The sequence below is a fragment of the Panulirus ornatus genome, chromosome 65 (genome assembly GCF_036320965.1).
Source record: "Panulirus ornatus isolate Po-2019 chromosome 65, ASM3632096v1, whole genome shotgun sequence".
Classification (NCBI taxonomy): domain Eukaryota; kingdom Metazoa; phylum Arthropoda; class Malacostraca; order Decapoda; family Palinuridae; genus Panulirus; species Panulirus ornatus.
Genome location: NC_092288.1, coordinates 26,994,867 through 27,007,418, shown reverse-complemented (window position 1 = coordinate 27,007,418; position 12,552 = coordinate 26,994,867). Strand labels below are relative to the sequence as shown.

Sequence of the window (12,552 nt, the reverse complement as noted above, 5' to 3'; positions counted from 1 at the left end):
TATGCAAGCATTCTGCCAATCCTTAGGCACCTCACCATGAGTCATACATACATCAAATAACCTTACCAACCAATCAACAACAGTCACCCCCTTTTTTAATAAATTCTACTGCAATGCCATCCAAACCCGCTGCCTTGCTGGCTTTCATCTTCCGCAAAGCTTTTACTACCTCTTCTCTGTTCACCAAATCATTCTCCCTCACCCTCTCACTCTGTACACCACCTCAACCGAAACACCCTATATCTGCCACTCTATCATCAAACACATTCAACAAACCTTCAAAATACTCACTCCATCTCCTTCTCACATCACCACTACTTGTTATCACCTCCCCATTAGCCCCTTTCCCTGATGTTCCCATTTGTTCCCTTGTCTTATGCACTTTATTTACCTCCTTCCAAAACATCTTTTCATTCTCCCTAAAATGTAAGGATACTCTCTCACCCCAACTCTCATTTGCCCTCTTTTTCACCTCTTGCACCTTTCTCTTGGCCTCCTGCCTCTTTCTTTTAAACATCTCCCAGTCATTTGCATTATTTCCCTGCAAAAATCTTCCAAAAGCCTCTCTCTTCTCTTTCATTACTACTTTCAATACTACTTCATCCTACCATTCACTACCCTTTCTAATCTGCCCACCTCACACCCTTCTCATGCCATAAGCGTCTTTTGCACAAGCCATCACTGCTTCCCTAAATACATCCCACTCCTCCCCACTCCCCTTATGTCCTTTATTCTCACCTTTTTCCATTCTGTACTCAGTCTCTCCTGGTACTTCTTCACAAAAGACTCCTTCCGAAGCTCACTTATTCTCACCACTCTCTTCACCCCAACATTCTCTCTTCTTTTCTGAAAACCCATACAAATCTTCACCTTCACCTCCACAAGATAATGATCAGATATCCCTCCAGTTGCACCTCTCAGCACTTTAACATCTAAAAGTCTATCTTTCGCATACCTATCAATTAACACGTAATCCAATAACGTTCTCTGGCTATCTCTCCTACTTACATACGTATACTTATGTATATCTCTCTTTTTAAACCAGGTATTCCCAATCACCAGTCCTTTTTCAGCACATAAATCTACATGCTCTTCACCAATTCCATTTACAACACTGAACACCCCATGTACACCAATTATTCCCTCAACTACCACATTACTCACCTTTGCATTCAAATCACCCATAACTATAACCTGGTCTCGTGCATCAAAACTACTAACACACTCACTCAACTGCTCCCAAAACACTTGCCTCTCATGATCTTTCTTCTCATGCCCAGGTGCATATGCACCAATAATCACCCATCTCTCTCTATACACCTTCAGTTTTACCCATATCAATCTAGAGTTTACTTTCTTATACTCTATCACATACTCCCACCAGTCCTGTTTCAGTGCTACTCCTTATCTTGCTCTTGTCCTTTCACCAACCCCTGATTTTACTCCAAAGACATTCGTAAACCACTCTTCCCCTTTACCTTTGAGCTTCGTTTTACTCAGAGCCAAACCATCAGGTTCTTTTCCTTTTTTATATTCATTATACTTTGTTGCTGTCTCCCACGTTTGCAAAGTAGCGCAAGGAAACAGATGAAAGAATGGCCCAACCCACCCACACACATATCTATATACATACACGTCCACACACGCACATATATATACCTATACATTTCAACATATACATATATATATACATACACAGACATGTACATATATACACATTTACATAATTCATACTTGCTGCCTTCATTCATTCCCCTTACCACCCGGTCACTCATGAAATGACAACCCCCTTCCCCAGCATGTGCACGAGATAGCGCTAGGAAAGACAAGAAAGACCACATTCGTTTACACTCAGTCTCTAGCTGTCATGTATAATGCACCGAAACAACAGCTCCCTTTCCACATCCAGGCCCCACAAAACTTTCCATGGTTTACCCCAGACGCTTCACATGCCCTGGTTCTATCCATTGACAGCATGTCGACCCAGGTATACCACATCATTCTAATTCACTCTATTCCTTGCACGCCTCTCACCCTCCTGCATGTTCAGGCCTCAATTGCTCAAAATCTTTTTCACTCCATCTTTCCACGTCCAATTTGGCCTCCCACTTCTTTTCGTTCCCTCCACCTCTGACACATATATCCTCTTCGTCAATCTTTCCTCACTCATTCTCTCCATGTGACCAAACCATTTCAAAACACCCTCTTCTGCTCTCTCAACTACACTCTTTTTATTACCACACATATCTCTTACCCTTTCATTACTTACTCGATCAAACCACCTCATACCACATATTGTCCTCAAACATCTCATTTCCACCATATCCACCCTCCTCCACACAACATTATCGAGAGCCCACGCCTCACAACCATATTACATTGTTGGAACCACTATTCCTTCAAACATACCCATTTATGCTTTCCAAGATAATGTTCTCAACTTCCACACATTTTTCAATGCTCCCAGAACTTTCGCCCCCTCCCCCACCATATGACTCACTTCCGCTTCCATGGTTCCATCTGCTGCCAAATCCACTCCCAGATATATAAAACACTTCACTTCCTCCAGTTTTTCTCCATTCAAACCTACCTCCCAATTGACTTGTCCCCCAACCCTACTGTACCTAATAACCTTGCTCTTATTCACATTTACTCTCAACTTTCTTCTTTCACATACTTTACCAAACTCAGTCACCAGCTTCTGCAGCTTCTTACCCGAATGAGCCACCAGGGCTGTATCATCAGCGAACAACTGACTCACTTCCCAAGCTCTCTCATCCACAACATACTGCATACTTGCCCCTCTCTCCAAAACTCTTGCATTCACCTCCCTAACAACCCCATTCATAAACAAATTAAACAACCATGGAGACATCACGCACCCCTGCCCCAAACCGACATTCACCAGGAACCAGTAACTTTCCTCTCTTCCTACACGTACACATGCCTTACATCCTCGATAAAAACTTTTCACTGCTTCTAACAACTTGCCTCCCACACCATATATTCTTAATACCTTCCACAGAGCATCTCTATCAACTCCATCATATGCCTTCTCCAGATCCATAAATGCTACATACAAATCCATTTGCTTTTCTAAGTATTTCTCACATACATTCTTCAAAGCAAACACTTGATCCACACATCCTCTACCACTTCTGAAACCACACTGCTCTTCCCCAACAAACTTATACCTCTGTAATTTGAGCACTCACCTTTATTCGCTTTGCCTTTGTACAATGGCACTATGCAAGCATTTCGCCAATCCTCAGACAACTCACCATGAGTCATACATACATTAAATATCCTTACCAACCAGTCAACAACACAGTCACCCCCATTTTAAATAAATTCCACGGCAATACCATCCAAACCCACTGCCTTGCCAGCTTTCATCTTCTGCAAAGCTTTTATCACCTCTTCTGTGTTTACGAAATCATTCTCCCTAACCCTCTCACTTCGCATATCACCTTGACCAAAACACCCCATATCTGCCACTCTTTCATCAAACACATTCAACAAACCATCAAAATACTCACTCCATCTCCTTTTCACATCACCACTACTTGCTATCACCTCTCTATTAGCCCCCTTCACCCATGTTCCCATTTGTTCTCTTGTCTTATGCACTTTATTTATCTCCTTCCAAAACATCTTTTCATTCTCCCTAAAATTTAATGATACTCTCTCACCCCAACTCTCATTTGTCCTCTTTTTCACCTCTTGCACCTTTCTCTTGACCTCCTGCCTCTTTCTTTTATACCTCTCCCAGTCATTTGCACTATTTCCCTGCAAAAATCGTCCAAATGCCTCTCTCTTCTCTTTCACTGATATCTTACTTCTTCATCCCACCACTCACTACCCTTTCCAATCTGCCCACCTCCCACACTTCTCATTCCATAAGCATCTTTTGCGCAAGCCATCGCTGCTTCCCTAAGTACATCCCATTCCTCCCCCCTCCCCTTACGTCCTTTGTTCTCACCTTTTTTCATTCTGCACCCAGTCTCTCCTGGTACTTCCTCACATAAATCTCCTTCCCAAACTCACTTACTCTCACCACTCTCTTCACCCCAACATTCTCTCTTCTTTTCTGAAAACCTCTACAAATCTTCACCTTGCCTCCACAAGATAATGATCAGACATCCCTCCAGTTGCCCCTCTCAGCAGATTAACAATGATTAATAACGCTCTCTGGCCATCTCTCCTACTCACGTATGCATACTTATGTATATCTCTCTTTTTAAACCAGGTATTCCCAATCACCAGTCCTTTTTCAGCACACAAATCTACAAGCTCTTCACCATTTCCACTTCAAACACTGAACACGCCATGTACACCAATTATTCCCTCAACTGCCACATTACTCATCTTTGCATTCAAATCACCCATCACTATAACCCGGTTTCGTGCATCAAAACTACTAACACACTCACTCGGCTGCTCCCAAAACACTTGCCTCTCATGATCTTTTTTCTCATGTCCAGGTGCACATGCACCAATAATCACCAATCTCTCTCCATCCACTTCAGTTTTACCCATATCAATCTAGAGTTTACTTTCTTACACTCTATCACATACTCCCATCACTCTTGTTTCATTATCCGTGGAGATGGGGGAGAAAGAATACTTCCTACATATTCCCTGCATGTCGTAGAAGGCGACTAAAAGGGGAGGGAGCAGATGGCGTGAAATCCTCCCCTCCCATTTTTAATTTTCCAAAAGGAGCAGAGAAGTGGGCCAAGTGAGAATAGTACCTCTAAGGCTCAGGCCTCTAATCTTAATGCTACCTTGTTAATATGGAAAATGGCAAAATGTATGAAAAGAAAAATGGAGTGAGTATTTTGAAGGTATATTAAATGTGTTAGATGATAGAATGGCAGATACAGGGTGTTTTGGTCGATGTGGCGTGTGAAGTGCGAGGGTCAGGGAGCATGGTTTGGTAAACAGAGAAGAGGTAGTGAAAGCTTTCAGGAAGATGAAAGCTGGCAAGGTGGCGGGTTAGGATGGTATTACAATGAAATTTATCAAAAAAGGGGGTGAATGTTGTTGACTGGATGGTAAGGATATTCAATGTATGTATTGCTCATGGTGAAGTGCCAGAGGATTGGCGGAATGCATGCATAGTGCCATTGTACAAAGGCAAAGGGGATAAAGATGAGCGTTCAAATTACAGAGGTATAACTTTGTTGAGTATTCCTGGAAAATTATATGGGAGGGTATTGATTGAGAGGGTGAAGGCATGTACTGAGCATCAGATGGGGGAAGAGCAGTGTGGTTTCAGAAGTGGTGGAGGATGTGTGGATCAGGTGTCTGCTTTGAATATATGTGAGGAATACTTAGAGAAACAGAATGATTTGTCTGTATCATTTATGGTTCTGGAGAAGACATGATAGAGTTGATAGAGATGCTTTGTGGACGGTATTAAGAGTATATGGTGTGGGAGGTAGGTTGCTAGAAGCAGTGAAAAGTTTTTATCAAGGATGTAAGGCATGTGTATGAGTAGGAAGAGAGGAAAGTGATTGGTTCCCAGTGAATGTCAGTTTGTGGCAGGGGTGTGTGATGTCTCAATAGATGTTAAATTTGTTCATGGATGGGGTTGTTAGGGAGGTGAATGCAAGAGTTTTGGAGAGAGGGGCAAGTATGCAGTCTGTTGTGGAGGAGAGGGCTTGGGAAATGAGTCAGTTGTTGTTTGCTGATGATACAGCACTGGTGGCTGATTTGGGTGAGAAATTGCAGAAGTTGGTGACTAAGTTTGTTAAAGTGTTTGAAAGAAGAAAGTTGAGAGTAAATGTGAATAAGAGCAAGGTTATTAGGTTCAATGGGTTGAGAGACAAATTAATTGGGAGGTACTTCTGAAGGAAGGAAAACTGGAGGAAGTGAAGTGTTTTTAGATATCTGGTAGTGGATTTTTCAGTGGATGGAACCATGGAAGCGGAAGTTAGTCACAGGGTGAGGGAGGGGGTGAAGGTTCTAGGAGTGTTGAGGAATGTGTGGAAGGCGACAACGTCATCTTAGAGAGCAAAAATGGGTATGTTTGAAGGAAGAGTGGTTTCAACAATGTTACCTGGTTGCAAGGCATGGGCTATAGATAGGGTTGTGCGGAGGGGGGTGGATGTGTTGGAAATGAGATGTTTGAGGAAAACATGTGGTGTGAGGTGGTTTGCTAATGTAAGTAATGAAAGGGTAAGAGAGATGTGTGGTAATGTTGAGAGAGCAGAAAAGGGTGTATTGAAATGGTTTTGTCACACGGAGAGAATGAGTGAAGAAAGATTGACAAAGAAGATATATGTGTCAGAGGTGGAGGGAACGAGGAGAAGTGGGAGAAGAATAGTAGTTCTAACAATATTATATGGATGCAAGGCATGGGCTATAGATAGGGTTGTACAGAAGATGATGGATGTGTTGGAAATTAAATGTTTAAGAACAATGTCTGGTGTGAGGTGGTTTTATCGAATAAGTAATGAAAGGGTAAGAGAGATGTGTGGTAATAAAAAGAGTATAGTTGAGAGAGCAGAAGAGGGTGTATTGAAATGATTCGGTCACATGGAGAAAATGAGTGAGTAAAGATTGACAAAGAAGATATACGTGTCAGAGGTGGAGGGAATGATGAAAAGTGGGAGACCAAATTGGAGGTGGAGGGATGGAGTGAAAAAGATTTTGAGCAATCGGGGCCTGAATATACAGGAGGGTGAAAGGCGTGCAAGGGATAGAGTAAATTGGAACGATGTGGTATTCCAGTGTCAACGTACTGTCAATGGATTGAACCAGGGCAGGTGAAGCATCTGGGGTAACCCATGAAAAGTTTTGTGGGGCCTGGATGTGGAAAGGGAGCTCTGGTTTCAGTGCATTACACATGACAGCTTGAGACTGAGCGTGAACAAATGTGACCTTTGTTGTCTTTCCTAGCACTACCTTGCACACGTGTAGGAGTGAGGGGTGCCATTTCATGTGTGGCCAGGTGGCAATGGGAATGGATGAAGGCAGGATGTGTGGATGTGTACATGTGTATATATGTATATGTCTGTGTATGTATATATATGTATACGGTGAAATTTATAGGTGCATATAGGTGCATGTGTGGGCGTTTATGTATATACATGTGTATGTGGGTGGGTTGGGCCATTCTTTTGTCTGTTTCCTTGCTCTACCTCACCAACTAGGGAGACAGTGACTAAGTATAATAAATAAATAAAATATATATATTATTCTTACCATTATTATACTTGAGCGCCGTTCCCTGCGTCAGCATGGTATAGCCAGGAAACAGATGAAGAAAGACCTATTCACTCATATACACACACATACACGAACATATACATATACATAAACATATTAACATATACACATATACATATTTATACATATGAATACACTGCCATATACATATATACACATGTACATATTTATACTCCCTTGCCTTCATCCATTCCTATTGCTACCCCATCCCACAGGAAACAGCATCGCTACCCCCTGCTTCAGCGAGGTAGCACCAGGAAAATAGACAAAAAGGCCACATTTGTTCACACTCAGTCTCTTGCTGTCATGTGTAATGCACTGAAACCACAACTCCCTATCCACAACCAGACCTCACAGACCTTTCCATGGTTTACCCCAGATGCTTCACACTCCCTGTTTCAGTCCACTGATAGCATGTTGACCCCGGTATACCACATCATTCTAATTCACTCAATTCCTTGCATGCTTCTCACCCTCCTACATGTTCAAACCCCAATTGCTCAAAGCCTTTTTAACTCCATCCTTCCACCTCCAATTTGGTCTTCCCCTTCTCGTTGTTCCCTCCACCTCTGACACATATATCCTCTTTGTCAACCTTTCCTCACTCATTCTCTCCATATGTCCAAACCATTTCAACACACCCTCTTCTGCTCTCTCAACCACACTCTTTTTACCACACATCTCTCTTACCCTTTCTTTACTTACTCAATCAAATCACCTCACACCGCATATTGTCCTAAAACATTTAATTTCCAACACATCCACCATTTTCTGTACAACCCTATCTATAGCCCATGCCTCACATCCTTATAATATTGTTGGAACTACTATTCTTTAGAAAATACCCATTTTCACACTACTAGATAACATTCTCTCTTTCCACACATTCTTCATCCCTCCCAGAACCTTGCCCCCTCCCCCACCCTATGACTAACTTCCACTTCCATGATTCCATTCACTGCTATGTTCACTCCCAGATATCTAAAACACTTCACTTCCTCCAATTTTTCTCTATTCTAACTTACATCCCAACTAACTTGTCCCTCAACCCTACTGAGCCTCATAACCTTGCTCTTATTCACATTTCCTCTCAACTTTCTCCTTTCACACACTTTTCCAAACTCAGTCACCAACTTTTGCAGTTTCTCACTTAAATCAGCCAGCAGTGCTGTATCATCAGTGAACAACTGACTCACTTCCTAGGTCCTCTCATCCCAACAGATTGCACATCTGCCCCTCTCTCCAAAACTCTTGCATTTACCTCCCTAACCACCCCATCCATAAACAAATTAACCATGGGGACATCACACACCCCTGCCACAGACTGACCATCACTAGGAACCAATCACTCTCCTCTCTTCCTACTCTTGCACATGCCTTACATCCTTGATAAAAACTTTTCACTGCTTGAAGCAGCTTGCCTCCCACACCATATACTTTTATAACCTTCCATATAGCATATATGTTATTTACCACCAATGCTGTGCTGGAGTAAGAAATAAGAATAAAGTGCAATAAAACAAAAAGTCCCTCCATCTCCTTCCTTCTTACTTCAATGTGAGGAAGGATCACCCCCTCCTCCAATTCATTTCTAATGATAACAGTATACATATGTTTATGTTATTCTCCATCAACAGTGTGCATGTGTAGGAAATTAGAGGTTAGCATGATCTGAATTACAAGACAAAGATAAAACAAGACCTCCTTGTCCTTCCCTCTTATCTTGAGCTCAGATGTGTCAGTAACACCCCTTCCTCCTGCTAACTCAGCACTCAATCAGGTTAACATATAGATATTTATGCAATTATTTTTGAGTATTTTCTTTTACTTTTGCAAGCCAATCTATGAATTCATATGGCTCTTTTTTGTACACATGATGAGATCTTCAACCAATCCTGCCATTTAAGGGATAAAACACAAAAGCTGATTCTTTGACACTGAGGGCATATCACATGACGTATATGAAGTTATAAGTGTGGTGACAAATAGGTATTAACTGACCTGGCTGAAGGCATCCACCATAAGCCCCACATCTGTCTCGATGTTGAGCACTTTTAGTACACTTTTATTATCATCAACATCCGAAGACTGTAAACACCTTGGTTGTCGTGTAAATATTCCAAACCTGTAGATACACATTTGAATTATAAAGAAAATTTTTTGATAATTTTGGAATGATGATTCCAATCTGCTGACATGATTATAATACAGATTAATAAAGTTGTTTGTCACTTCAGCATTATAGTCAAGTCAATCCTTTTTAAAGTTCACCAAAATTGAATATTAATGTTGGGTTTTAGTAGTTCAAAAAGGATCTGATAGCATGAGCTGGTAAACAATTAGTATATGCCAACTATGAAAACCATCCATGAAAGAATAAGAATAAAATAGTAAGAGGGTGGAAATGCAGTGGTTTATTAAAAGGGACAATGATGATAATTTTTTTCCCATCATCCATGAAGGAATGCAAAGACTGGGAAGAGGACGAGGCTAACGATTATGGAGATACATGTTTAAGACCACAAGAATTTGCAGCAACTAAGCAGCATGAATCAACTAACTACTTTAGACAGATAAGAATATATGATGCTTGAACTACTGTGGTCAGCTGTGAGTGTTTCTCCATTCAGCCAGTCCATTCTATACAATAATGTACTGAAAAGATGGACATTACTTTTCTTATCTAATTGACACATTACTTCAGTTGGCCTGCTTTCAATCAGGCCAACTGATAAGACTTGCTACTTGCTAGCTGGAAAATGAATTATTCTAGCTCAATTACAGTATAAATGCACAATCTTATTGCAGACAGTTAAGTCAAACTATGAAGTGTGAGCTAAGTATTAGTTATGAAGTACATTGTATTTCAAAAGGGAACACTAACATCTATGTCTATGTTTGCTAAAATTTACATTTTCTTATTAAAGAAATCATGACTATTTTTTTAATCAATCTAAAAAGGAGGAGACATTGTAGTTTTACTTAAAATTTCACGAAACAAACCATATGACATCATGGCCACATCACTGATAGTGCTGATAATAAACCCATTGGCAATGAACTACAATAGAACCCCAACTTAATGAACTAATTGGCAATAGGGTAGTCCACTAAAGGCCAAATTCCGTTACATCCCAAATTTTCCTAAGGAACATTAATAAAAGAAATATAACTGAGTGTAATGGAAACTTAACTGATTCTCTTGGAGATAAAGATTGTTTAAGGCCCCTCCTTCCCAGGCTAGAAGTGTTCTAGGAACAGCGAAGACTACTTTGAATTTGAGTAAAATAACTCCAGTCAACTGGAATGCCCTAATTATTTTCTGGTCTGAAATGAAGATTGCATGGGGTGCAAGCTAACCTCCCCTAATTCATGTTGCTCAATCATAATCAGATTTTCATCAATACCGAGGCATTTTCTGAACCTCTTAGCATAAGTAACACTGATAACACTCATCTCTAAAATTTATTCTAAAAATACAGGTCTTTGTACCAGTAAATATACAACAACTGCATCAAAAAATGGGCAATGAGTTTTGTGGTGACTAAACATGTACTTGTCTCAGACTCGAAGGCAGGGACCAAGCTAAGTCCTTTCATTTTGAAATTTCTACCTAAATCATTTTTGCAACTGTAAAGGTACAAAAAACAGCACCGCAACATTAAAGTACTGTAAATTAGTGTAAAACTACTCATAGTGTGCAGAACATTGTATGCTAGTGAAATAAAGACAAAGTGTACTGGAGTGATGCACACTGGCTGTCACATGTTTTCCTAAATTTTAGTGTCCTAGAATAGCATTGGGAATTAACAGACTATTCCATTTCATAAAAATTTCAGTTGAATCTCAAACTTAGTCTGGTGAGATCCACAGGGTGAATACCTAGTGAAGTCTTCAGATGTCTTCTACCCCACAGCCCAGGCTGAGCCCAGGAAGTTTGGCTGAGTCGTTGATTGACCAAACTCTTGGAAGCCATGGTCCTCAGGCCCACATAGCCCCAATAGCCTACCAAGTGTAGTACACTTCGTACATACTTGTCCAGTGCACTCTTAAAATTCTCTTCTTTGCATAACAAGCTGTTTCTGATGATAGCAGGCAAGGTGTTCGAGTCTTTGGCTCCAGATGTTTAAGATGTTTCCTCTTTTTATGCATATCATAGGAGTTATTTCTGAATGTAGGTTGGGAACCATACCTTCAAGGATTGTCTAGGTATAGATAATGATATACCTCTCCCTTATGCACTCTAGGGAGTACAGCCTAAGAGATTTCAGCAATTTCCAGTAATCTAGTTCCTGTACCACATTAATATCGGCTGCGAAGGATCTCTGAAAACTCTCTAATTCTCCAATTTCACTCTCCTTGTAGAGAGATGTTAGAATGCAGTAATGTTCAATTCATGAAAAAAGAATTAGCACCTTGAATAATATCATCACAGGTTTTCCTTTCTTTGTCTTGAAGGTCCATTGGATCCAGCTTAGCATCCTTTTGCATGAAGCAACTATTGTTTTGCTGTGTTCACTTAGGGTTAGGTTGTTAAACATTATTATTCTGAGGTCTTTCACATTATTCAACTGGTTTATGATAACATCTGTGTATTCTGTATTGTTTTTGATTACTTCATTTACCTAATACTAGAGGAGTTGGAACTTATCTCCAATAAAAAGTATGTTGTTCTCAGTTGCCAAGTTAATGACTTCATTCATGTCTCTTTGTAGCCTTTCAGCACCCTCTATTGATAAGACTTTCATATTCATTCTCACATCATCAGCAAAGGATGATATGATGCTGTGGCTCATGTTTGAATCAATGTCAAATATAAGAATGAGAAACAGGACGCGTGCAAATACAATTTCTTAATGGATTGATCTTTTTAATGTGAAGGTGCCGGAGATGGCTTGGTTTACAACTAGGTGTATGACCTGTTAGTTAAGAACTTGCATATCCATCTCCTAATTTTTCCAGTTCTTCCCAATTTTGAATTCTATGTTTTATGACACCATGGTCACATTTGTCAAATCTTTTGCAAAGTCTGTGCAACTTATATCAGCATTTTCTTTGTTTTCTACAGCCTCAACCATCTTATCACAGTGACCTGGTAACTGAGACAGGCAAGACCTACACTGAAACAATGCTGTCCTTAGTTGTGTAGATTGTTCACTTTCTTACATTCAGTCAGTTTGCCTCTAAGGACTCTGTTCATTGGTGGACATGATATATTACAAAATAGAGATAAGTCACAATTCATCTTACCTGTTTTGGTCACTCATTCCATACTCCTAGGGTCAACAATTCCATGTTCCTAAGCTGATGTGAAAA

General features: G+C 40.5%; 1 protein-coding gene across 15 annotated transcripts in view; it reads right to left on the bottom strand.

Annotated features, from left to right (window-relative positions):
- The window catches only part of LOC139746538 (NADH dehydrogenase [ubiquinone] 1 alpha subcomplex assembly factor 3), an 81,664-nt gene that overhangs the window by 57,436 nt on the left and 11,676 nt on the right, over positions 1-12,552 (bottom strand). For all 15 annotated transcript variants that reach the window (XM_071657872.1, XM_071657877.1, XM_071657873.1 and 12 more), the window contains one exon: positions 9,238-9,361. In XM_071657872.1, the coding sequence (XP_071513973.1) occupies positions 9,238-9,361 (124 nt within the window). The remainder of the gene's footprint in view (positions 1-9,237; positions 9,362-12,552) is intronic.